At 46.1% G+C, this 27,949-nt stretch overlaps 1 protein-coding gene across 1 annotated transcript; it reads right to left on the reverse strand.

Moving 5' to 3' along the window:
• Positions 1-588: 588 nt before the first annotated feature.
• On the reverse strand, positions 589-27,910 carry LOC124273181 (CD9 antigen-like). Its single transcript, XM_046708398.1, has 7 exons — positions 27,854-27,910; positions 12,593-12,781; positions 11,049-11,123; positions 3,189-3,278; positions 2,741-2,833; positions 2,311-2,394; positions 589-1,323 (listed from the first exon to the last, which is right to left on the reverse strand). The coding sequence occupies exons 1-7, from the start codon at positions 27,905-27,907 to the stop codon at positions 1,267-1,269; spliced, it is 642 nt and encodes a 213-aa protein (XP_046564354.1). The 5' UTR covers positions 27,908-27,910; the 3' UTR covers positions 589-1,266.
• Between the last annotated feature and the right edge of the window lie 39 nt (positions 27,911-27,949).

The raw sequence follows: 27,949 nt of genomic DNA on the forward strand, positions 1-27,949 counted from the left end.
TTTTTTTTATTATTTTTTTTAGAAACTGTACATTATTATCCAATTACCACAAGCATGAACACTGATTAAAAGCCTTTACTCCCAGTTCATGTTGAAAGACAGTGCATGTATTTGATTCATGGTTAAAGATTGTTATTGGTATATGTTGCACCAATATTTTTTTATATTTAGGAAGTAAACTGCATTGTTTCGAAGCGATCGACCCCAAGACAACTGCAAATGTACAATGTACCTAATAGACATCGAGATTACCGCTGAAAGCCTCTCCAAATAAGCATCATTCTGCCATTTTGAAAATTACACGCGAACTCTTTGGTACCAACGTTGATATTTGGTTGAGTCAAATATTTGGAGTGGGCTTTCGATTTGAGTCGAGGAAACACCCATGATACCCTGTAAAAACTTATGGCGCTGCCTATGCTCAAAATTTGTTTCTTAACATTTTTTCTACTTTACGACTTTAATAGGCATTGAGGTGTGTAGCACCACTACTTCGTGAGACAACAATAAGCAGGCATTTTTAAAGAAAATGAAGCAAGACACTGAAAGTTTAGTTTTACAACGCACGTCACTATTACGACGTCACAGCGCTCTTTGTGACGTAAACGTCGTGACATCACAGTCTGGTTCAGAAAAGAGCACATCTCTCTTGGTTGTTGCTAAAAGTTGAAATACATTTACAATGGATTTCTATCCTGTTTTAAATGTATTCTCAGTCATACATTGACTATTGCTCAACGCCACTTTTCACGCTTTCTCTGCTCATATAATTAAATACATATGTCTACCATCAGCGACGAGGAAAAAGATAATTTTGTATGAGATTGCAGTCGTTTCAATCAGAGTTTCATTATTGAGATTTGATACCCCAGTTTCACCAGTCAAAATCGAGAGGAGTTTCCAACCAATTCCTCGATAAAAAGCAAACACTAACGACAACACCTCCTAGGAATCCTCTCCCTGTTGGCGATACAGGTCAGCTTTACCGACGTTCTTCTTTCATGTACCAAGGCAAATCACTATACCTAGGTAAATAGTAAAAATAGGTTTCGAAATTCATTGAATTGTTTACAAAAAAATATACAGAATCTTTAAGTATTCCTCAACAATTATTGCAAATGTTTTGTACTCTTCCTCGTTCACTCTTGTAGAAATACTGCTTATTGCGCTATTCCTTGTTTTTCTAAAAGAGGGTTAAACTATCTCTAAGTCCAATGCCAGGATTCATAACTTTGCTGCCTATGTCTGCCTCTTGCTGTGTGCCTCTCAGCTACTCTTCCTGATAGCACAGCAGAAGCACATTGACAAAACCATTCCTAGAATCTGTAACATGAAAGGAAAACGAAAAATTGGTGCCATGGAAGTACTTAAATACATACATGCAATATCATTCAAATATGAATAAGAGCGGTGGGGTAGCCTTGTAGTTAAAACGTCCGCTCGTCACGTCTAAGATCCGGGTTCGATTCCCCATATGGGTACAACGTGTGAAACCCATTGCTGATGTCCCCCGCCGTGATATTGCTGTAACATTGCTAAAGGCGGCGTAAAACCATGTATTAATATATCGACATTTACAGCCAATTGTGATATGATTACTTGATTGATATAATTGACATAACTGCTCAACACGAACCACATAATGTCTATAAAGTCAACGTAAAAAAATGCCTGTGGATTATTTTCTGAATCAGATTCCACTAAACGACAATGTAGTCGCCAGCATGTGTATGGCAGCTGGTGAACATTAACGACTTGTGAACTGATGAGGTAATTCTCAGGACAAAAATACACGGGTATGTATTGGTTCGCTGGTTTTCGAATGTTAAAGGCACTTCGTACACACTAATGCATTATTGAACCAGTGCAGAAATGAGGTTATTGAAGTTACCGTAAAGGTCTCCATCAAGGCCATCTGTTTCAAGCCTATGAGCCATATTCTACCTTCCACCCAACACATCACGTCATGCAAATGCCCTTAGTGAACCAAGACTTGATTGTCTTCATTATAACCACAGAAATATGACGGCGGTCTGTTAATAATCGAGTCTGCACCACACAATCCAGTGATCAACAGCATGAGAATCGATCTACGCAATTGGGATACGATGACGGGTCAACCAACTCTGCGAGCCTGACCACTCGATCCCGTTAGTCGCCTCTTACGACAAGCATGGGTTACTGAAGATCAATTCTAAACCGGATCTTCACGGGTCACAGGAAAGTGAAATATATAGGAGTTAAAAATAAATGGCTTAATGTCGAACAACTAAAGTGTTGGCGCAATGGATACACCATGTCCTCGCTCACCATGATGAAAGCAGCACCAAAGGAAATCCCGGCAGTCACCTTGAGGTTAGGCGACAGGGTTTTGAAAAACGCGTCCGCACAAGGCTGTGAATTAGAAATGGTCAGTTCGAAGATATATCCATTTGTTCTGTGAAAAAGCAAATGATTTTGTATACTTTGAACACATTTATGGAAATGTTTTACGTGACAAATAATTGTGCATAGGCCCAGGAGTTTCTATAATCAGAGCCCATTGCTTAACATATGCAGTGGGTTATGAATTTCCGTCAATGTTGATGTGCTAAGGTACATTAACATATTGAAGATTTTCAATCCGTAGTGTTTTATAAGTTAAGAACACCATTTAACAACGTGAAGACTTCAAGCATATCGTGGTTTTGCTTTTCTGTAGTCATATCAATGGTTATGAATCATTCCTGAAAATACATACCGTCACATAATTCGCTAGTTTGCACTGACTGTCGAGGTTCACGATGCTCAGTACATAATCAGAAACGCCGGTTTTAGCTCCACAGCAATTAAACTGAAACATGAGGTATCATCATCATCATCATCATCATCATCATCATCATCATCATCATCATCATCATCATAACCATCATCATCATCTTCTTCTTCTTCACCATTATCATCACCTGTGCCATTGTTATTACCGTTACCATACATATACCTCTTTATCATCAAAATAATCATCATCATCATCTTTAACAACAACTGTGTCATTATTATCATCATTTTATCTTTATCACCATTATAATAGCTATTTCATCATTATTATTGATGTTGTCTCCTTGGCAATGAACATACGTTCTTACACACATACTAAGCTCCTGTCCCCTTCATATAATTGTGAAATCATCTGAGATCAAATGCGTTACCGTATTCTGGAAATTGTTCATGTACGTCCTCGACTCTTCACTATTGTCCTTCACCCTGGTCATCAGGTAATCACCGAAAGATTCTTTCACCTACAATCAACAGTAGGAGTATGAAATTAAATATTTCTTTTTGCTGATAACATTGTATCAGTTGCAGACTGTGTTGTTGATCTGCAGGGAAAGTTGAATGCTTTATAATTATTTTCAATAAATGGGGATTAGTTGTAAATATGGAAAAGTCTAACATCTCGTGTTTCGTAATGGCAAAAAGCTTAAAACGGCCTGGGTGCTAACAGTATTGACCGTGTGAGACACTAGACTTGGTGCTAACAGTATTGACCGTGGGAGACACTAGACTGGGTGTTGGCAGTATTGACCGTGTGAGACACTAGGCTGGGTGTTGGCAGTATTGACCTTATGAGACACTAGGCTGGGTGTTGGCAGTATTGGCCGTGGGGGACACTAGACTGGGTGTTGGCAGTATTGACCGTGGGAGACACTAGACTGGGTGCTAACAGTATTGACCTTATGAGACACTAGGCTGGGTGTTGGCAGTATTGGCCGTGGGGGACACTAGACTGGGTGTTGGCAGTATTAACCGTGGGAGACACTAGACTGGGTGCTAACAGTATTGACCTTATGAGACACTAGGCTGGGTGTTGGCAGTATTAACCGTGGGAGACACTAGACTGGGTGCTAACAGTATTGACCTTATGAGACACTAGGCTGGGTGTTGGCAGTATTGACCGTGGGAGACACTAGACTGGGTGTTGGCAGTATTAACCATGCGAGACACTAGACTGGGTGCAAACAGTATTGACCTTATGAGACACTAGGCTGGGTGTTGGCAGTATTGACCGTGGGAGACACTAGGCTGGGTGTTGACAGTATTTACCATGTGAGACACTAGGCTGGGTGTTGGCAGTATTGGCCGTGGGGGACACTAGACTGGGTGTTGGCAGTATTGACCGTGGGAGACACTAGACTGGGTGTTGGCAGTATTAACCGTGGGAGACACTAGACTGGGTGTTGGCAGTATTGACCGTGGGAGACACTAGACTAGGTGCTACCAGTATTAACCGTGGGAGACACTAGACTGGGTGCTAACAGTATTGGCCGTGGGGGACACTAGACTGGGTGTTGGCAGTATCAACCGTGGGAGACACTAGACTGGGTGTTGGCAGTATTGACCGTGGGGGACACTAGACTGGGTGTTGGGAGTATTAACCGTGGGGGACACTAGACTGGGTGTTGGCAGTATTAACCGTGGGAGACACTAGACTGGGGGTTGGCAGTATTAACCGCGGCAGACACTAGACTGGGTGTTGGCACTATTGGCCGTGGGAGACACCAGACTGGGTGTTGGCAGTATTAACCGTGGGAGACACTAGACTGGGGGTTGGCAGTATTAACCGCGGCAGACACTAGACTGGGTGTTGGCACTATTGGCCGTGGGAGACACTAGACTGGGTTTTGGCAGTATTGGCCGAGGGAGACACTAGACTGGGTGCTAACAGTATTAACCGTGGGAGACACTAGACTGGGTGTTGGCAGTATTGGCCTGGGGGACACTAGACTGGGTGTTGGCAGTATTAACCGTGGGAGACACTAGACTGGGTGCTAACAGTATTGACCTTATGAGACACTAGGCTGGGTGTTGGCAGTAATAACCGTGGGAGACACTAGACTGGGTGCTAACAGTATTGACCTTATGAGACACTAGGCTGGGTGTTGGCAGTATTGACCGTGGAAGACACTAGGCTGGGTGTTGGCAGTATTAACCGTGGGAGACACTAGACTGGGTGCTAACAGTATTGACAGTGGGAGACACTAGGCTGGGTGTTGGCAGTATTGACCGTGGGACACACTAGACTGGGTGTTGGCAGTATTGACCGTGGGAGACACTAGACTGGGTGCTAACAGTATTGACCTTATGAGACACTAGACTGGGTGCTAACAGTATTGACCGAGGGAGACACTAGACTGGGTGCTAACAGTATTGGCCGTGTGAGACACTAGACTGGGTGCTAACAGTATTGACCGTGGGAGACACTAGACTGGGTGTTGGCAGTATTGACCGTGGGAGACACTAGACTGGGTGCTAACAGTATTGACCGTGTGAGACACTAGACTGGGTGCTAACAGTATTGACCGAGGGAGACACTAGACTGGGTGTTGGTAGTATTGACCGGGGGAGACACTAGACTGGGTGCTAACAGTATTGACCGTGTGAGACACTAGACTGGGTGCTAACAGTATTGACCGTGGGAGACACTAGACTGGGTGTTAGCAGTATTAACCGTGTGAGACACTAGACTTGGTGCTAACAGTATTGACCGTGGGAGACACTAGACTGGGTGCTAACAGTATTGACCGTGGGAGACACTAGACTGGGTGCTAACAGTATTGACCGTGTGAGACACTAGACTGGGTGCTAACAGTATTGACCATGGGAGACACTAGACTGGGTGTTGACAGTATTGACAAAGGGAGACACTAGACTGTGTGTTGGCAGTATTGACCGTGGGAGACACTAGGCTGGGTGTTGGCAGTATTGACCGAGGGAGACACTAGACTGGGTGTTGGCAGTATTGACCTTATGAGACACTAGGCTGGGTGTTGGCAGTATTGACCGAGGGAGACACTAGACTGGGTGTTGGCAGTATTGAACGAGGGAGAAACTAGACTGGATGTTGGCAGTATTGACCGAGGGAGACACTAGACTGGGTGTTGGCAGTATTGGCCGTGGGGGACACTAGACTGGGTGTTGGCAGTATTAACCGTGGGAGACACTAGACTGGGTGCTAACAGTATTGACCTTATGAGACACTAGGCTGGGTGTTGGCAGTATTGGCCGTGGGGGACACTAGACTGGGTGTTGGCAGTATTAACCGTGGGAGACACTAGACTGGATGCTAACAGTATTGACCTTATGAGACACTAGGCTGGGTGTTGGCAGTATTAACCGTGGGATACACTAGACTGGGTGCTCACAGTATTGACCTTATGAGACACTAGGCTGGGTGTTGGCAGTAATAACCGTGGGAGACACTAGACTGGGTGCTAACAGTATTGACCGAGGGAGACACTAGACTGGGTGTTGGCAGTATTGACCGTGGAAGACACTAGACTGGGTGTTGGCAGTATTGACCGTGGGAGACACTAGACTGGGTGCTAACAGTTTGACCTTATGAGACACTAGACTGGGTGCTAACAGTATTGACCGAGGGAGACACTAGACTGGGTGCTAACAGTATTGACCGTGTGAGACACTAGACTGGGTGCTAACAGTATTGACCATGGGAGACACTAGACTGGGTGTTGACAGTATTGACAAAGGGAGACACTAGACTGTGTGTTGGCAGTATTGACCTTATGAGACACTAGGCTGGGTGTTGGCAGTATTGACCGAGGGAGACACTAGACTGGGTGTTGGCAGTATTGACCTTATGAGACACTAGGCTGGGTGTTGGCAGTATTGACCGAGGGAGACACTAGACTGGGTGTTGGCAGTATTGAACGAGGGAGAAACTAGACTGGATGTTGGCAGTATTGACCGAGGGAGACACTAGACTGGGTGTTGGCAGTATTGACCATGGGAGACACTAGACTGGGTCTTGGCAGTATTGACCTTATGAGACACTAGGCTGGGTGTTGGCAGTATTGACCTTATGAGACACTAGACTGGGTTTTGGCAGTATTGACCTTATGAGACACTAGACTTGGTGCTAACAGTATTGACCTTATGAGACACTAAACTGGGTGTTGGCAGTATTGACCGATGGAGACACTAGACTGTGTGCTAACAGTATTGACCGTGTAAGACACTAGACTGGGTGCTATCAGTATTGACCTTATGAGACACTAGGCTGGGTGTTGGCAGTATTAACCGTGTGAGACACTAGACTGGGTGCTAGCAGTATTGACCTTATGAGACACTAGGCTGGGTGTTGGCAGTATTGGCCGTGGGGGACACTAGACTGGGTGTTGGCAGTATTAACCGTGGGAGACACTAGACTGGGTGCTAACAGTATTGACCGTGTGAGACACTAGACTGGGTGCTAACAGTATTGACCGTGGGAGACACTAGACTGGGTGTTGGCAGTACTGACCGTGGGAGACACTAAGCTGGGTGTTGGCAGTATTGGCCGTGGGGGACAATCGACTGGGTGCTAGGAGTATTGACCTTATGAGACACTAGACTGGGTGTTGGCAGTATTGGCCGTGGGGGACACTAGAGTGGGTGTTGGCAGTATTAACCGTGGGAGACACTAGACTGGGTGCTAACAGTATTGACCGTGTGAGACACTAGACTGGGTGCTAACAGTATTGACCTTATGAGACACTAGGCTGGGTGTTGGCAGTATTGGCCGTTGGAGACACTAGACTGGGTGTTGGCAGTATTAACTGTGTGAGACACTAGACTAGGTGCTTAAAGTATTGACTGTGTGAGACACTAGACTGGGTGCTAACAGTATTGACTGTGTGAGACACTAGACTGGGTGTTGACAGTATTGACCGTGGGAGACACTAGACTGGCTGCTAACAGTATTGACAGTGGGAGACACTAGACTGGGTGCTAACAGTATTGACCGAGGGAGACACTAGACTGGGTGTTGGCAGTATTGACCGTGGGAGACACTAGACTGGGTGCTAACAGTATTGACCGTGTGAGACACTAGACTGGGTGCTAACAGTATTGACCGAGGGAGACACTAGACTGGGTGCTAACAGTATTGACCGAGGGAGACACTAGACTGTGTGTTGGCAGTATTGACCATGGGAGACACTAGGCTGGGTGTTGGCAGTACTGACCGATGGAGACACTAGGCTGGGTGTTGGCAGTATTGGCCGTTGGGGACACTAGACTGGGTGCTAACAGTATTGACCGTGTGAGACACTAGACTGGGTGCTAACAGTATTGACCGTGGGAGACACTAGACTGGGTGTTGGCAGTACTGACCGTGGGAGACACTAGGCTGGGTGTTGGCAGTATTGGCCGTGGGGGACACTAGACTGGGTGCTTACAGTATTGACCTTATGAGACACTAGGCTGGGTGTTGGCAGTATTGACCGTGGGGGACACTAGAGTGGGTGTTGGCAGTATTAACCGTGGGAGACACTAGACTGGGTGCTAACAGTATTGACCGTGTGAGACACTAGACTGGGTGCTAACAGTATTGACCTTATGAGACACTAGGCTGGGTGTTGGCAGTATTGGCCGTTGGAGACACTAGACTGGGTGTTGGCAGTATTAACTGTGTGAGACACTAGACTAGGTGCTTAAAGTATTGACTGTGTGAGACACTAGACTGGGTGCTAACAGTATTGGCTGTGTGAGACACTAGGCTGGGTGTTGACAGTATTGACCGTGGGAGACACTAGACTGGCTGCTAACAGTATTGACAGTGGGAGACACTAGACTGGGTGCTAACAGTATTGACCGAGGGAGACACTAGACTGGGTGTTGGCAGTATTGACCGTGGGAGACACTAGACTGGGTGCTAACAGTATTGACCGTGTGAGACACTAGACTGGGTGCTAACAGTATTGACCGAGGGAGACACTAGACTGGGTGCTAACAGTATTGACCTTATGAGACACTAGACTGTGTGTTGGCAGTATTGACCGTGTGAGACACTAGGCTGGGTGTTGGCAGTATTGACCGAGGGAGACACTAGACTGGGTGTTGGCAGTATTGACCTTATGAGACACTAGGCTGGGTGTTGGCAGTATTGACCGAGGGAGACACTAGACTGGGTGTTGGCAGTATTGAACGAGGGAGACACTAGACTGGATGTTGGCAGTATTGACCGAGGGAGACACTAGACTGGGTGTTGGCAGTATTGACCGTGGGAGACACTAGACTGGGTCTTGGCAGTATTGACCTTATGAGACACTAGGCTGGGTGTTGGCATTATTGACCTTATGAGACACTAGACTGGGTGTTGGCAGTGTTGACGTTATGAGACACTAGACTTGGTGCTAACAGTATTGACCTTATGAGACACTAGACTGGGTGTTGGCAGTATTGACCGAGGGAGACACTAGACTGTGTGCTAACAGTATTGACCGTGTAAGACACTAGACTGGGTGCTAACAGTATTGACCTTATGAGACACTAGGCTGGGTGTTGGCAGTATTGGCCGTGAGGGACACTAGACTGGGTGTTGGCAGTATTAACCGTGGGAGACACTAGACCGGGTGCTAACAGTATTGACCGTGTGAGACACTAGACTGGGTGCTAACAGTATTGACCATGGGAGACACTAGACTGGGTGTTGGCAGTACTGACCGTGGGAGACACTAGACTGGGTGTTGGCAGTATTGGCCGTGGGGGACACTAGACTGGGTGCTAACAGTATTGACCTTATGAGACACTAGGCTGGGTGTTGGCAGTATTGGCCGTGGGGGACACTAGACTGGGTGTTGGCAGTATTAACCGTGGGAGACACTTGACTGGGTGCTAACAGTATTGACCGTGTGAGACACTAGACTGGGTGCTAACAGTATTGACCGTGGGAGACACTAGACTGGGTGCTAACAGTATTGACCATGAGAGACACTAGACTGGGTGTTGACAGTATTGACCGTGGGAGACACTAGACTTGGTGTTGGCAGTATTGACCGTGGGAGACACTAGGCTGGGTGTTGGCAGTATTGGCCGTGGGAGACACTAGGCTGGGTGTTGGCAGTATTAACCGTGGGAGACACTAGACTGGGTGCTAACAGTATTGACCGTGGGAGACGCTAGACTGGGTGCTAACAGTATTGACCGTGGGAGACACTAGACTGGGTGTTAGCAGTATTAACCGTGTGAGACACTAGACTTGGTGCTAACAGTAATGACCGTGGGAGACACTAGACTGGGTGTTGGCAGTACTGACCGTGGGAGACACTAGACTGGGTGCTAACAGTATTGACCTTATGAGACACTAGAATGGGTGTTGACAGTATTGACCGTGTGAGACACTAGACTTGGTGCTAACAGTATTGACCGTGGGAGACACTAGACTGCGTGCTAACAGTATTGACCGTGGGAGACACTAGACTGGTTGTTGACAGTACTGACTGTGTGAGACAATAGTCTGAGTGTTCACAGTATTAACTGTGTCAGACACTATACTTGTTGTTGACAGTATTGAGAGTGTGAAACACTAGACTGGGTGCTATGTGAGACAATAGACTGGGTGTAGACAGTATTAACCGTGTGAGACACTAGACTGGGTGTTGACAGAATTAACTGTGTGAGACGCTAGACTGGGTGTTGACAGTATTAACTGTGTCAGACACTAGACTGGGTGTTGACAGTATTATCTGTGTGAGTCACTAGACTGGGTGCTGTGTGAGACACTAAAGTGGGTGTTGACAGAATTAACTGTGTGAGACACTAGACTGGGTGTTGACAGTATTAACTGTGTGAGTCACTAGACTGGGTGTTGACAGTATTATCCGTGTGAGACACTAGACTGGGTGTTGACAGTATTAACTGTGTGAGTCACTAGACTGGGTGCTGTGTGAGACACTAAAGTGGGTGTTGACAGTATTGACCGTGGGAGACACTAGACTGGGTGTTGACAGTATTGTGAGATTAGATACTGTACATACATGTACTTACACATGGACATGTAGTTACTTTCTCACTACCTCTCTCAATCTAACCCGCTCTCTCTATTTCGCCCTCTTTTTCGCTCTCGCTCTCTCTCTCTCTCTCTCTCTCTCTCTCTCTCTCTCTCTCTCTCTCTCTCTCTCTCTCTCTCTCTCTCTCTCTCTCTCTCTCTCTCTCTCTCTCTCAATATATCGATCTATCTTACTCTCTCTCTTTCTTTCTTTAGTGCTAATTCTTACAAGGTTACTCACCACATCCATCTGCGTCAAGACGACCACTCCTATTGCTAACAGAATGGTTGTGATGATAAACAGACCTATGAAGAACTGAAATGATAAAAAGATATCACCCTCATCATCAACATCCAAACATCAGGTTTCCATCGGTCCTGCTTTTAGGCTGAGTTAAAGGCCTTAAACGTGCCTCTTTCACAATCACCTTACAACAAAAGATAGTACCCAAACAATCCTCTAAAGAGTTCAATAGCCATGATTGTTTCTTCAGGAAGGGACAGCCAGGTGTTCGAGAAGCACGTGCACAAGTGCCGACAAAGTTATTTGATTCATTAACCTGTGCTGTGCCGTCTCCATCCTTTCTCGCACACCTGGCTGTCCCTTTCTTTGTACTCCTCCTTCGTAACAAATAGTGAACTGTGTCAAAATTGTAATTATAGTCTGTTGTTTTTTTATTTTTAGGACATAAATTCTGCAAATAAATCACAGCGTTGGTCTGATGTTTTGATTATGATCAGCGTTTCATTGAGTATTATGTGTTTATTATTTTTCAAATTAGGTTGCAATTCATCGTTCCGTTTTTGAGCCGAACGGACTATAGTCGAGGTTTTATAGTTTTCTGTTGAAGCGTTGAAATTACACGAGTGACCTTTTACATTTAGGGCGTGTGTTTGTTTGTTGTTTAACGCCACACTCGGCAATATTCCTGACGGCGATCTGTAAATAATTGAGATTGGACCAGGCAATCCAGTGACTGACATCATGAGCATCGATCTACACATCCAGATACGATGACATGCCTCTACCATGTCAGAGAGCCTGAATTTCTTTGTGTCATCAGTTACCGAAAACCAATTCTACCCTAGATTCCAAAGGGATGTACCATAGACAGAGATCATATGTTAGCATATGTTTAAAGCAACATTCAGCATTTTGTTGACATTGTCTGTAAATAATTGAGTCAGGACCTGATGATTTTGTTGTCATTGTCTGTAAATAATTGAGTCAGGACCTGATGAGTTTGTGATTTTTTAGTGTGAGAAGTCTACTATGTGTACTATGACACACAGTCAGCAAGGTGTCACATTTCAGTGGCTGAGTGGGTCAGATCGCAGACTTTGTGCTGGCGATTAGCTGCCTGAATGGGGCTAAACCAAAAACGTTCAAGAATCTGTATTTCACATAACATGTCTTACATTTGACCACTTTCTAAGTGGCATTGTCGATTCATATCTTTTGGTCATAGGAACCATGCCAATTTATGCTTGTCAGAGGGTACACAAAAGTACGTGATGAAGACAACCGTGGTTTATTAAAGCCGTGGTACGGTGGCTGAGTGGTTTGGATCGTTCAGTGTGTGGGTTCGAATCCCAGATAGGCTTCAACCCTAAAGAATAATAGAATCTTTACTTAAAAGTGTAATCTCAAATATAATTTGTGTTAAAAGTGACCCATTTTGACCCGAAATCCTGTAATTCGCCTCACATAGCATAGGTTGGGAACAGGACTTACTACGTAATCTAAACAAGAGGTGATTTACCAATATGTAACTGATAACTGACCACGACCAGGAGGCACTGGCTCCTTCTGATTGTTCCACAGATTCCAATAATGGCCAACAGGATGATGACAGCCCCAACACCGATGAAGACGTAGGAACCAGCATGCAAGGCGTTGAAGTTGTCGGAGTCGTCGATATATTCGTAAAGACGTAGCCATATTCCCAAGCCTGTCAGACCCAGGCCAATCGGCTGCAAGGATACAACGCATGACTTGTAAAACAAACACTCAATAATACAATCAACTGATACAATATCCATTTATGCAATATCTCAAACTTGTACAAGTAAGATTTGGCTTAAAAGTAATGTTAAGTCCATATTATGTAACCAATTTCATCAACGCTGGAACGAATGTATATCAAAATCTTTAAAGGCCGCAATTATAATATGTTTAAGTTATGTCCATACCCTGAAAGCTATTTATTACACTTCCCATTAAATGCACGCATATGGCTTACCCATAACCATAAACTCCCAATAGAAACAGGTAGATGGTATAATGTTATTAAAGAAGAAAGATAATGTACATTGTGTAAAAATACAACAGGAGATGACTTTCACTTCATGTTATATTGCCCATGTTTAAGAAATGTAAATAATGCATTCCTACCAAACTGTTATTGTAATTAACCATCATTAGATAAATTTCTATCCCTAATGTCTTGTACGCTTAAAGCACTACTATGTGAAAACTGGTCTACTTATGTTCCCACAAACAAATCTGTACATTTCTATTTTCTCTATGTCACTATTGTGATCTTCGTGAAAATAAACCATTCATTCTGAGAGACAAGAATAGCTGCAACGTTGAAAGATCCATGCAACTGAAAACTCATGTCAGTTGGCTTACATGTTGTTTAACGCTGTACTTCAGTACTCCGACGGTCTGTAAATGATCTAGTGTGGACCAGACAAACCTATGATTGATAGTATGAACACTCATTCATGTCGTTGGGTTACAATGACCTTCAATCAACAGAGTAACCAACAGCGTAGCCAACATTAACAAACCAACATTTACAGTAGCCTGTTAGTATGGCTGTTCAGAGTCCAATCTAACCTGGATTTCCCGACGTTACTTTTAATTTATTGAAAATATCCAAAACACGATGTTTACACAAAACATTTTCAATTAACAATAAAAGCGACGAAAGTTTTCTATAAGCAAAGGTAATCTCTGTTCATTACCCATTGTCCGTCCAGATGTTCCAAATGTAGGTATGTGTTTATAATCAATATCAATTAGCGAAGACACCGGGTGGTTTGTTTTCGATCATAACGGTATATCCGGCCGAATCAGTGGCTCTCGTGACAAGCACATGTAAATGCAAGCATATAGGATCATAAGACGTATATCCGGCCGAATCAGTGGCTCCCGTGACAAGCACATGTAAATGCAAGTAAATAGGATCATAACAATATATCCCGCCGAATCAGTGGCTCCCGTCACAAGCACATGTAAATGCAAGTAAATAGGATCATAACAGTATATCCCAACGAATCAGTGGCTCCCGTCACAAGCACTTGTAAATGCAAGTAAATAGGATCATAACAGTATATCCCGCAGAATCAGTGGCTCCCGTGACAAGCACATGTAAATGCAAGTAAATAGGATCATAACAGTATATCCCGCCGAATCAGTGGCTCCCGTCACAAGCACATGTAAATGCAAGTAAATAGGATCATAACAGTATATCCCGCCGAATCAGTGGCTCCCGTCACAAGCACATGTAAATGCAAGTAAAAGTAAAAAGGATCATATGGTACCGGTCTGAAACCAGCATCAAGCCGGGTTGTGCATCCGACATAATGTTGGTAACTGGTACGTCAATTTTTAATATGTCCTCCATGTTTGTACCATAAAATTGTCTACGTTCTTTTCATTGCACATTCCATTTTTTGTTTGAACGGATAATCTATAACATTGTGATCATTGAAAATGTTTTGTCGCTTGAAGATAAAATGACCTTATCACGCATAGACCAGAAGGGTCACGACGTCTCGAAGTATATTCTTACTTCTTCATTCACCTGATTCACCTGATGACGGAGTAAGATTATACTTCGAAACGTCGTGACCCTTCACAATAAAGAAGTTGTCATCCATAAAACTCTTGTCTTCATGTGTATCACACTTCTAAATGCACTTCAAAGACTTCAAAGACACGGGTAGTCGAATACTGTAAGTGCCAACAGAAACCCATTATCCCGAGTTCGAATGTTACATTCACCCCGATTATTCATTTAGTTTCACCTGTGCTCGTAGAGTTTCAATAAGAATAAATGAATGAATGTTGCTTTACGCCGCAACAGCAGACATTGGCGGCGAAGGTTTCAATAAGACAGGTTAACATCCAAAACATTAGGGGTCATCTCAAAGGCCAAGCTGACACATTCTGTGACTGATGGTACTGATCGGCATTAAGCCGAACCGACTAGATCCACATTTAAGGATTATTATACTTCATCAAAATAAAAGGATGATGTTCAAGTGACTATCCTGTTGTTACCATGCGCGTCCAGCTCCGATTTCTCGAAACAAACTTAAGTTTTTACTCAAATTGAAAATTTGTTTGACAATTTGAAACAGCTGAATGTTTAACTCAGCTGCATGTTTAAAATAATAAAGCCCCAACAACGTAAGTATTCTAGTCACCAAACTCAAACTGTCTACTACGTTTGAGTTTAATATCGATTTCAGTACATTCTGGGAAATGCGTTTTCTCAAATTTGAGTAAAAATTCGAACTTAAGTCAAAACTCAGACTTAACTTTGTTTCGAGAAATCGGGGCCTGACTGATTATATAAAGAAGAGGGTATTTATGGATGTCAACTTCTTTATTATGAAGAACACAACGTTTAGGAGTATATCCTTACTCCTTCATCAGGTGAATGAATGGTATAAGGCAGAGAACATATTACGTACATGCAGAGTACATTATGTTCCTCATAATAAAGAAGTTGACATCCATTAAAAAATCTCTTCATTATTTGTACTACTTCTACATGCCATTCAAAGACCTGACTATATAAGATCGTCATGAAATATTCATGCTTAATTACTAACGCTATTTAATACAGAGGAAATGACCTGACATTGACTTGACATTGAATAGGACCCATTGTTAACAGCAACACTACACAGAATACAACGCCCACCTGTTAACGCGAGGGAGTGCTTTGTCAAATACATTCCGTCCTGGGCTTAACCCGCGCCTTGTCATTGTGTGGATACTCGTCATGCAGTATTGCTGAACATGCACGGGGACTGCGTGGAACATTATCAGTCGAGGCAGATGTCGCGGGGGAGTTGTCGGACAGGACACGCTCACTTGTCTCAGGAACGTGCATTCACAATGCGCTGTATGTGTCACCTCTTCGCTATTTGTTTTCGACATACTCATTTGGGTCTGGCGTTTGAATCACCTCGGTCCTTGGTGTTTACTGTATTACTCATGTATGAGCTGTGCGGAAGAAGCGTATTTAGATGTATATTTATAAATTTCGTTGTCGTCGTCGTCATCATCATCATCATTATCATCATCATCAGCAGCAGCATTATTATCTGTAGCAGCAGCAGTAGTAGTAGAAGCAGTAGCAATAGCAGTAGTAGTAGTAGTAGTAGTAGTTGTTGTTGTTGTTGGTGGTGGTGGTGGTGATGATGTTGCTGCTATTGTTATGTTGTAGTTGCATTAACCTTTTTAAACGGGACACATGACCATAGGTCATTTTGCAGTCCAACATGTTTATTAGAGTCATTTAACCTCCCTTTGTTTGTATGCATAAAAAATTAGCGGTTGGTGTGTCCCATATATTTCCCAATTAAAAGATTATCTCACAGATGTTGCTGTTCTTGCCATGGCAAAAGCCCCATTACATTTGTGACGCCGACTTGTGTTGTTCTCTCCCGCTCACACACCCTCTCCCCAACTCCCAAACTCTCCAAATGCAACACCCTAACCCACTCACCCTGGTTTGATTTCCGACATGCCCCCCGTCTGAACCCACAGGGATACAGTTAACAGCTGATCCCCAACTATATCTCTCATAAACACGTTTCATGACTGTAGGGCAGGAGACGCTCACCTTCTCGTGAACACCTGGTCACATCGTAGTGTCATAACGATGCACACAGATACAGGCCTGTATAGTCGGAATTGCACAATCAATTCTGTGTTTAGAATATACTCCATATATTTAATAACAGTCAGGGCTAGTAATAGATATAATGATAGTCCGAGATCAAGTCCAACAAAAGCCTCTGCAAAGCTTTATTTCACAAATAAAGCTTTTGTCAGGCCCTTAGATCTCGCCCCCAGTATATCTACTACTTTTGAGCCCCCAGTTAACTTCCCGACCACACGTGGCACTACTGTGCTGCACTGTACCACAATGACGTGTTGACAGGGGGTAACATTGTACCATACGGTATGATCAATAATTCCTCTCTAACGAACCCTCTACCTGGCCCATCTCTCAAGTAGTACAAGTTCGGCTCGTCAACTTTGATGTCCACTTTATCTATGTTGTAAGTTTTGACTGACCATATCGGATCGGTAGAGGCACCTCACGAGGGCCCTATCTGGTATCTGTTTCTCCTTCCCACGCAACGGTGCAGCAGACTCAGCCACTATTGATTTTAGTTTGATAGCGTCGGCTGGCTTCTTGCCGGTGAGACGGGTGATTTCATGGTTGATGGCCGACACCACCTGGGGCAACCGCGCTACCCATTCAGTCGATCGTTTCCCCGGGTTGGCCATCTCTCTCGCATACTGATGCCCGAATAAGCGCTCAGCCAAAGTCCTATTGAATCTCTCAACAATGGCTTGGCTGCGATGGGCTCCGGCCGTGCCACGCCTGACCTTGGTATCGTGTTTGTCCAGCAGGTGTGACACGGCACCCATGAACTCCCGCCCGGGTCAACTTGCAGCTCTGTCAGCCACGTCAGCGGGCTGCGCTTGTATACACGTTCGAATCCGCGGGCTACCTGGACCGAGTCTTTCGTGGTTAAGGGTTTGTAGCGACTGGCCACGTCCACGACGGATAAGGCATACTTGTATCTCTTATCGTGGGGTAGGAACAGGAGGTCGGCCTGGTGAACGCTATTGGGTATGTTAATACCGAACTTCCTTCTAGGCACGTAGCGTGGTGCCGGTAAATAGATCTGCCACAGGGCTTGTTTTTCAAGCCACGCTTTGGCCTCCTCCAGGGGTACTCGCGCCATTTTAGCCAGCTCATGTACAGCGCTAGCTCCTTTCCAGTACCCATGCGGGCTGTAGTAAATAGCCTCAAACTTTCTCTGGTTCCGTGACATGTCAGCCTATGTACACCTATGTTCTTGGTTCAATTTTCTCATGCCCGTACGCGTACGTGTTAATCCCATCAATAGCTATCCAATGATTAGTGTCCATCAGCGACAGGGACGTCTTGTTTATAGTCAGTCCGTATATCCTGTGCCCATCACTTCTAAGCGTGTTCATTTTATGCCTAAAGGTACGGGTCTTGAACAGGGCTTCCTTGAATCTGGCGTGTTTGATGTGTTGTTTCACCACGTACTTCTTAACACCCTTCGCCTTCCGGATCTCACCATTGTCGGCCTTCAGGATGGAGTACATCTTAGGCCTCAAACCTATGTACTCGGCTATGGGCGTGCCAGCACACTCGTCTTTCATCTTACCTAGGACTTTTTTATTGACCGTGCTGAGTATGGCATGGTCCTTGGGGTAGTCACTGGTGTCATACAAATCGAGGCGTTTTTTCATGTCCTCGTACACGTCCTCGGTTCGAATCCCCATCAGCAGGGAATCCGTGTCAGTGTACAGCACTTCACACCTGTCGTCGTACTGTTTCTTCAGTTTGTTGTAGTAAAAGTCGTACATCAGGTGTTTGGATAAATCGAGGATGCTCATCCCCACGTAAACAGGCCGATTGAATTTGATGTGGCTTTTCTTCATGTGTAGGGCAACCAGGTCGTCGGTGAATATCTTGCTCCGGTTGAATGCCGGGCTGGCTATCAGTCTCCTGAGCTTGTCTTCCTCATTCGACCGAACCAGCTTCACTGTCACGCGTTTCCTCGGGTTCTCCAGTCTTACCAAACACCGAGTTGTTCATGAGTTTGTAGAGGTTTTTCTCAAAGTCACTGGTGGCAAGCTTTCGGAGGTCTGTGTTCATTCTGATGTAAGGCTCCATCCAGGGACTCTGGTTGAACACGAGCACCCTGTGTATTTTGGTCAGCCTCATACCCAACGACAGGTACAGCTGTAGGTTGCGATAGTGAACGATGTACTTGGTCTTATTCATTAAGTTGGGCACAAGTTTTTCAACGTCTGCCACCCGCCCACCTAACAAGTTATGTTGGTACTCAGACATCGAGTCTCAGAATATGATTGGTTGGCTTGCTTGGGTCGTAGCCCTTCACATATTGATTATTTGCTTTCGCATATCATTTGGTTGCCATGGAAATCCCGCCTCGCAAGCCTTTCTCAATGAATAGGTGCATGTTGTAATCGGTGAGCAATTCCAACTTAACTCCGGTCTTTTTCAGCAAGGCATCCCACGATAGACCTGGGCTGGTGTAATACCATGCGGGGTCGAGTTTATACTGCTTGAAACATGTCCGCCTAAACGTCTCAAACACATCGGCTAGCAGCAGTACATCTGTCCTCAAGTACAGGTCGTGATAGTCACCCAGATTCTTACAGCCGAGTTTATTCCATATCGCATGCGAGTAATCGTCTTGGGATATTGTCGAGTCGGTCAGATTGCTGTAAAATTCTCTGATGGGGGGTAGTCGGGTCTCGGTGAACTTGGCCCAACCATCCATGTACTCATAGGGGTACACACGCTTCCTCATCAACAGGGGTCGAGTCTTGGCGTCGGTATATCGATCAGTGATGGGGAAGGTATCGTTGGCCTTGACCAGACTGTCGAGTGACGACAGGAGGAAGTGAACCGAGTCGATGAATCTCAGACCGTTTAAGCTGAAGTAGATGTATCTCTCCATGTTGTTGGGGATGCACGTCAGGTTGCCGTCGACTTTCGCAATGGCCTGCATGATAAAGTGAGAGTCGTACCCTCTCAAGTTGTGGAAGACCACGGGGATGTTTATTGTCTTGGGGGTAATTCTAAGCTTGACGTTACACGCGCTGAGAGCGGCGCCTCTATACTTACCGGTGACGTGGCAGTGATCTCTCACCGAATCACCGTTCAGTGGTGAGTCACACACGTGGCAGTGAGTGCTGCAGGCGTGAGCTAGCTGGTCGGCTTGAGTCATACGCATGGGAGCGACTGTATACAGCGCATTCCTGATAGTTTTTCTTCCTCCTGCAAACACTTTAGAAACTTTTCAGCCGCGTCGGGACCCCTATACACTACCGGAGCTTTCGTTTCCCCATCACATCGGACGACCACGTATCCAAACCCGCAGGCCTCATGCTCCTGTGTTTTGTGTGTGAAGCTCTCGCCTGTGGGTAGAGTGTTGGGGGTACCCCCAATATCAACAGGTTTGACCAAGGCTTCGAAGTCGGCGTAGATGACATAAGGCACAGACATTTGGTTCTTGTGGCTGTCGAATTTGAGGATATTGCCACCTTCCTTAGGCATGTCGACTCGTATGGCCGTCTGCCCCACAACTTGGCAATCCTCCCGGTGGGATTGTAATAAATCAGCTCGGCTGAAACCGTGCAGGCATCGTACACAAAAGTGTTTTTTCCCAACGTGTTTCGACTGGTCGTGCAACAGCCGACTGAGATGTTTTATCCACGTGTAGTGACACTTTTCACCTCGCTGGATCATGAATATATTGATCACGCGGTGGGGTCCCCCCAACGGACTGACCCTGTGTACTATTGTTGTGTTTCCTTCGTGCCCTAATACGTTTATGGCTATATCATTCTGTTTTTCTATTTTAGTTATCTGAGATATGGGGGTGGGTTCATCTATACCATCCCAGTTGAGCCCATCGTCTTGGGGATAGCTAGAAAGCCTGTTCGAATTAGTGTCAGCTGGAAACAAGGCTGACCTGATAGCTACCCTCAGGCAATCGTCTCCTCTATTCTTGACGTTGACCATGGCCTGTTTTTTCTTATAGTAGGGGGGCAAGTCTAGGTATGACCCGCCTCTGAACGGCACGTAGTTAGCTATGTCTAGATAGACATTATCGATTTTATCAACAACCCACCCGGACCCCATGTGTGTGTAGCGTTCTAGGTATTCTCGTATCTGCTGAAAACTGGTATCGATTGATGCGTCTATAGTCTCTGTATGAGTCACGACCTCTTGTTTACCTCGGAAGTAAGGCTGAACGTACTCAGTGACCCCAGTGGGGGTTCCCCCCACCTGCTTATCGAGTGACATTTTCACTGTGATTTGAAACTTTATACTTCCCAGATTGTTTAGTTCTTCATTGACTTTATCAGCGATTATAGGCTTGATATCGACGATGTCTATGTTCCTATCAACATGCATTCGCCAGCCTCTCAAATAGTTACCTACAGCGAGCTCAGTGGGTATGAACTCTAGGTCAATAGCTCTTGTCTGCCGTAATAGTTCTACAAGCTGTGGCTTCCTCATATGGGAATAACCACCTAACCCCAAATCGTGCCTGAACTTTTAGTTGTTTTACAGTGGGGGCTTTGCTATGGGGTCATGTGATAACAATGCGACTAACCCGGCTCTCCCCAGGTGGGAATAACCCGTGAACCCAAGCTCCTTTGCTTGGAGTTTTAGTTGTTTTACCGTAGGAGGGGCTTGTAGGCCTTGTAACCTCAACAAGGCTGATTTCCGCATTCTAGAATAACCAATTACACCCTGCTGCTTGAGCTCACGAATAGTAGACATAGTTGCGTACACACCTAAGTATATCAATCTCTAATTGGACCACCGGCAAGGGAGGTAACTCTTCCAACCTTGATAAAAAATTAGTGAGGCGCCCATAAAATCCTTGAGTAAATATCTAGATTGCTATCCTGAGGAGGCGTCTACGTTCTTTTCTGTAGTCTTTTTTCTTCTCGTAGATAAGATGATGTCTGACTATGTTCGCCCCCGTGAGCTTTGCATAGGCAGTAGTGCCCTTTCACCCCGATACCACACACAGAACACGTGTAGTTAGGGCTTCCCATGTGGAAAGAACAGTACCCCTCAGTCCTGCATCTTCTACCACAGGCCTCTGTCTTCCCCATAAGTATGTATTCGCATCGGTACGGAGCAGGTCTCATCTTTGGCATACTTATATGAGTACTTAGTCTAATTGTTTTGCAACCAACGCAGTCGCTGCTAGACCCAGTGCGATGAAGACCAGTTCCTGGTCCATTTGCCCCTTGGATGGTGTGTAGTACTGAGCGAGTGTGGGCTTAGGAGGGGAGTGGTTCTAGCTGTTTACCTGTTAGTAGGTAGTATTCTCTCGCTGCGTCGTCGACATCATGGAATGTTTTAACGGCATGGTTCTCACGCCTGAGTTGTTCGTTAATGTAATCGATCCTCTGGACACGTTTTTTGCGTACTCGGATTGTGCTGCTTGTAATCGTTCCACAGCCAGGTCGTACCGCTTACGTTCCGCGTCCGACCCCCGTAGGTTTGAGAAGAGGAAATTACTCCCGGAAAATGGCAGGGCATTTACTAACGCCCCGCCGACCATCATGGCGATCGTAGCCATCCTATTATATATTAGTACATTTACTTCAAAATATTTTCCTGTAGGATCCCTTATTTTACTAGGATGTCCTTGGTGGCCATACCAAGGTTCATTATGAGCATACCCATATCCTGCAGGTTGAAATCTAGCTTGATAGATGGTTGTTTAAGCACCATTTTGGTCAACCGAGCGTACCCTACAGCTAGACTGGCGACCACGGTTGCGTGGTATGCGTCGTTGACGAATGTTTTCCCCTCAGACATTATGTATATGATATAAAAATATATATTTTATAACATGATATGTGGGTTGACCTCTAATTCGGGGGTTCCTCCCGGGGAGGGAAAGCCTCCCTGGGTCGTGTATATAACCATGAGATAGCCAAGGCAGCAGTTGCACCTGCAATCAACAAGAGTGGAGCCGGGTTCCACGTGACACTTTTATGTTGGTTACACCACCTTTTTTTACCGGCAGCTACTCTCTTAGGGTTCTTCTGCCTGGTGACTGTAGGAGGGTTCACCTCCCTGGGGGTTTCCCCCAGTTTGGGTTCCTCCAACGTGGGGGTTAGGGATGGGGTCTCTTCCATTTGGGGTTCCCCCAACGTGGGGGTTTCCTCCTGTGCAGTATCCATCTATACTATTATTATTATTTTTCCCCTCCTTAAATTGGCAATGTTTTGCCGTGATAATCGCCGCCGTCACCAGGGCTAAAAACATACCGTATTTGTGGTACAGCACCCAGCTGATAGAGCTCAAGGCCTGTTTGATAAAAGGATCTTTCTCAAGGGCCTCCCACAGGTAAAGTTGGCGTTCCTGGGGAATGGGAAGGAAGAACGACACAATACCAGTGTATATCTGGGTCATAGCCGATCCTATAGTCTTTGTCATCTCGGCCCCGAGTCTAGCCTCGTATCTCGCGTACAGCTTATCGAGTTCTTCAGCTGACATTTTGTGAATTTTATCGGGAGTGTAGTCCCCAAAGTAATGTTTGGCTTTGCCACCAACAGCCAACGCCACCAGTCTCTCTCTCTTATCATCGTCCCCTCGCTTATCATCGTCCCCTGGCACCAACAGTTGTTCGAGCAGTTCATCACACTCCATCTTATAATGTTACAAGCAAGTTTTAGTTTTAACAATATAATACCCGATGCAGGCGAAACACAGCCAATTGAAGGTTAAGTTGCACACGACGAACACTTCAAAAAAGTCATAGCTTAGCTTTGCTTAGCATTTGCTTAGCTTTGCTTAGCTTTGCTTTGCTTAGCTTTGCTTAGCATTTTCTTAGCATTGCTAAGCTAAAACACCCTATAGGCCACGGGTTGGTCGGTCTTGAGCACGAGTTTAGCATGTTCAGTTTCAGCGAGCTGTTTCTTCACACGTTCCCGTTCTAATTTGCTCATCACATCGTTCTCTCTCAAACACTCCTCGAACGAATCCCTGTCCTTGCAGTGGAATAAGGCCACCCATCGTGTCTGCTCCCTGAAGTCTTTCAACACAGAGTTGAACTTCTACGTTAGCACCCAGACGCTGGGATTTGCGTGTCGGCCGGAGAAGGCCAGGTACGATAGCATGTCTCTCTTTTTTGTTATCTCACGATTAGCGATGCAGTCGTCCAGTATGAACAGCGTCGACTCCCCTTTAAATTTGTTGTGATAAGCTTTCAACTAGTCCTGTAGACGTGTTCCCGGGTCGACTTTGTGTACGTCCGGGTCCGTCATCACCCAAGGTCTTTCCGTGTACGTTCTATTCATGTTCAGAGTAGGGCACATGATAACGATGTTGTTGAACACATCCAACATATCAAGCACAAAAACGGTCTTCCGACAACCAGTCTGCCCGCACACTATGGCGCAGTGTGGGTCGCGGGGCAAATCAATGCCACCGGCAGGCAGTGGCTTGCTGCCATTAGTAGATGGCTTGCTGCCATTAGTAGAAGGCTTGCTGCCATTAGTAGATGGCTTGCATGAATCTCCCATTGTCTATATTAAGTTGCGCTCCACGGGGACGACCAGGATGCCTTTCATCGATCGCGCCGGCACGTTCAGGTTGATGTTCAACACAGTGTCGCTCTTATCCCGCACGACTGATCTATGGCGCAGTATGCGATCGTACAGGATGGCCACCTTCCCCGAGTACTGGCTTCGAACCTGCCTGGCCAGCTCCGGGCTAGTGACCATGTCGAAATCCAGAGAGATGTTGTTTATGGTGTAACTGGTATCATCACCGTTTGGCGTACGAACGACTTTGCTGTAGTCATTAAACGTGAGCTCGTATTCAAGCCTATCCCCCAGCGCAGCCTGGTAAAATGGCGCATGTCCCGAGAGCAGCTCGAAGTCGAGCGGCACGCAGAACCTGTTCCCGTCCGCTTAGGCGATGGCATTTCACCGTCCGATATCTTGTCCAGCTGGTCTTGCGTGAAGCCGTATCCCACGCGCAACCGGGTCGATTTGCTGATGCCCTGGTACACGTCATTGACGCGTTCTCCCCGCAAGCTCCCCGTAGCAGTGAAACACGTCGCTGTCGTCAATGCTCAGCACCTCGTTACCGCTGATCTTGATGGTGGTTTTCTTGATGATGGCTCGACCTACATTCCGGAGGTCAGCGTGAGGTTAAATGCCAGTCGAACCGTGCCTGGTACAATGAGGTCATTCTCGCCCAGGTTTGGGAATCTTACCAACAGCGTTTGGTTCTGGTCTATCTTGCTGGGATTGTTGGTGATGGTCACCGACTGGCACACGGCTCTGACGCCTAGAGGCTCTCTTGATCTTCGGAAAGGATCTAGTTTTCTACCATACATTGTTATATACATGAAATATATAAGTTTTAATACTAAATAATGGCTGAAGGTGGTCATGAGGACATCCCTATGGGTGATATGTGGGATGATAGTGCCCATGCATTCGGGGAGGATGAAACCTCATTCACTAACAACCCCTTAAGTACTGAACTTGTACAGCCGGCCGTCGATGATTATTACGACGCAGTTGAAAATAGAGACAACATCAAGCCGTTGGGGCGAGACTATACCAAGTTTAAAAAGGGCACGCTGCGATTGAAGGCTCACCCGGGGGTCGATATCATGAAAAAAGATAGGTAGCTGTATGCTTTGTCAGCACTCACCAGTCGCCCTGGTGGGAGTCAACTGATCCGTGATGAACTAGGCTTCAATACGGTGGCGCACGGCCTAAGCTTCCCCCGAAGGTCGTCCAAGATCTGCAAGCATTCAGGGCCGAACTCAACGGTGAAGGTGATATACCCCAACGTGCTAAAGAAACATTGGACAGCGTCAAAAAACTGTTGAGCGCGTACTGGAACAAGCCTTTGCTGGGTCTCGAATTTCCCCTGAGAGAACTGTAAGGTCTAGACGAAGCCTTGAAACATGTACACGGAGAACTCGTGAACAACATGGGGAAACTGAACGAAGTTGATGAGCACATCGCTTGCGAGAAAATAAAACTCACCGCAACAGAGGACGATGATATGAAACGGCGTATCGAGGAGAGAATAAAAGACGAGAGAAGGACTCGGTTGGAATCCGCTTCCTCGAACCGGGAAATCCTCCGATCACAGATCAGCCGTGTGCGGGAAACCATCGATCAAGTCCTAAATGAGGACACCACGTTAGCTGACAGGATCCAAATCCTGTTCCGGGAGCAAGGGATCACCATCGTCAGCATTCTGACTGTATTGGGCTTCATCATATCAACCCTGGTGGTGTCACTGAGTGGGGGCAGCCCCACACACCCAACACCAACACCCACAGGTGACGCCAGAGACTGGATTAAAAAACACATGAAATCCCTCGGGGAGGCCCTGGCTAAACTGGCTGGTAAGGCCGCCGAAGCCCTGCCCGGCATCCTGGGTAGCATCGTCTCGTGGCTGCTGAGCGCTCTGGCTAAAAGTGCCACGTGGCTCAGTCAAAACCTGTGGGCAGCCATCGTCCGTGGCGGGTCTGGTGTACGTAGTGGCTAAGGAATTTTTAACCAAATGAGACCCAAACCGACTGCGATCCCACCAACCACCAGGGCTGTTTTACAGTCGTTGTGCTGCTGATTGGATTGTGCAGGCTGTGGGGGTGTTGGTTGAGCCCTGGGCTCCGGGGGTGGCGCCACTATACCCGTTTCACCGGTCGTGGGTGGTGGGACGTGGGGGGTGTTAACATGGGGGTTGACGCCCAACTTTTGGTCCGCCGTGGTTATGACAATTTCGTTGTTGCAGCCCACCACTGTTTTTACTCTCAGTTGCATATCGCTCGGAGCCATGTACAGTCCCACGTCGAAGACGTAGTCGATTTTCGACCTGGCGTATTCCAACACGTCTTGGTAGCGTTTGATGGCACTCGGGAGATCAACTGGAGCATTGATAGCATCCTCAACGTAAACAACGAACTGTTTCTGAGCGTCGTAAGCAGTCCCCCTTACCGAGGATGTTGGAACGCGTTTGCGTCTTCGCACCCAACAGCGCCCACACGTACGTTCGAATCGAGTCGTTCAACCTGATTACACCAGCACGAGTGAACCCTCTCGACGTCCACCATAATTATTTTCCAATTGTCTTCAACGTATGGGGGTTGCTCTACCTTTTTGATGGTGAAACCAACGTCGCCAAAGTCCATACGATCATCTCGCCATTCGTTACTCGACAGAGTAAATTCTGGCCGAAGTAAACCTTGTTTCAGTAGATCATCGCTGGCTTCTTTCACCGGTTTTGACCCAATGTGTATTGGTTTAGGAACGAGGTTGGAGAATGTATGGAAGAAATTACCCGTACTAAACATATTGTGCTTCATAAAGTGTACCACTGTATCTTTTCGTAATGCTTTTACGGAGAGCCAAGCACTGTACGGAATACCCAACCCGTGGTTCACTCCTCCTGGTATACGCCAATCCGTTTTAGGGTTGATTCCGAATTCACCACAAATCCGTTCGTAAGCACACCGATCGTGTGGATTGTTTGATGCATCCCACGCCTTGTCTTGTGGAAGCGGGGCGCTGATCTCATTGAGGATACGTCTGATCTGGTAGTACACATGGAACGTGAACACAGACTGACTCAACGGCCCACGCCGAGTGTCGGTCAATGTCAAACCACACCCCGTTGTAGCGCACCACACGGCGAAGTTGAGTTGATTCTGCAACGTATACCCATCGTTCGGAGGCAAACTGTTCGACTTAGAAGATGTTGAGAGCACTACCGTCGCCCGAAACAAGCCATATACGCTCGTCTTAACCCACGACGACACGTGGGTGTTGTTGTCAATATTAGGCTCGGCTCCCCCTACGTGTTCACGGAGAACAAAGACAACTACCTAAACAAAGTCGTGAACAACGGAACCCTGCTCGTGGCTTACGTCCCGGCTCAGAGCTGTAGCGTAGTCATCAGCCCAGCCGTCAGTATGGCAGCCCACATGCTATCTAGCAAGCCCGCGGTGCAAAACGTGGCATTGCAGTTGGTGGCTGAATTCGAAGGCGTGGTGAAAACACGCAAAAATTCAAATGATGCGTACATCTAAATCCAACGATTCACTCGTGCGTCAGAATTCGTAATGTGGTGCTATTCAGCAAAAGATACCAACAAGAGGGAACATCACACACCTACCAGGAACAGCACACAAGAACATCACAAAACTCACCAGGAACAGCACGTTGAACACGTGCATAAAACACTTGGTCATGTCTCCACACATGGTTATCTGATAGTACTCCACACAGAAACAACGACAGCAACA

Source organism: Haliotis rubra, unplaced genomic scaffold (assembly GCF_003918875.1).
Source record: "Haliotis rubra isolate DU_JTF1 unplaced genomic scaffold, ASM391887v1 Scf1776, whole genome shotgun sequence".
Classification (NCBI taxonomy): Eukaryota; Metazoa; Mollusca; class Gastropoda; order Lepetellida; family Haliotidae; genus Haliotis; species Haliotis rubra.

Excerpts from the sequence above, each read along its gene's own strand:
- LOC124273181 (XM_046708398.1), bottom strand. The coding sequence starts at position 27,907 with ATGTGTGGAGACATGACCAAGTGTTTTATGCACGTGTTCAACGTGCTG. Across the intron at positions 12,782-27,853 it reads TGTTCAACGTGCTGTTCCTG|CCGATTGGCCTGGGTCTGAC; the intron begins GTGAGTTTTGTG and ends GTATCCTTGCAG. Across the intron at positions 2,834-3,188 it reads TGAACAATTTCCAGAATACG|TTTAATTGCTGTGGAGCTAA; the intron begins GTAACGCATTTG and ends CTCATGTTTCAG.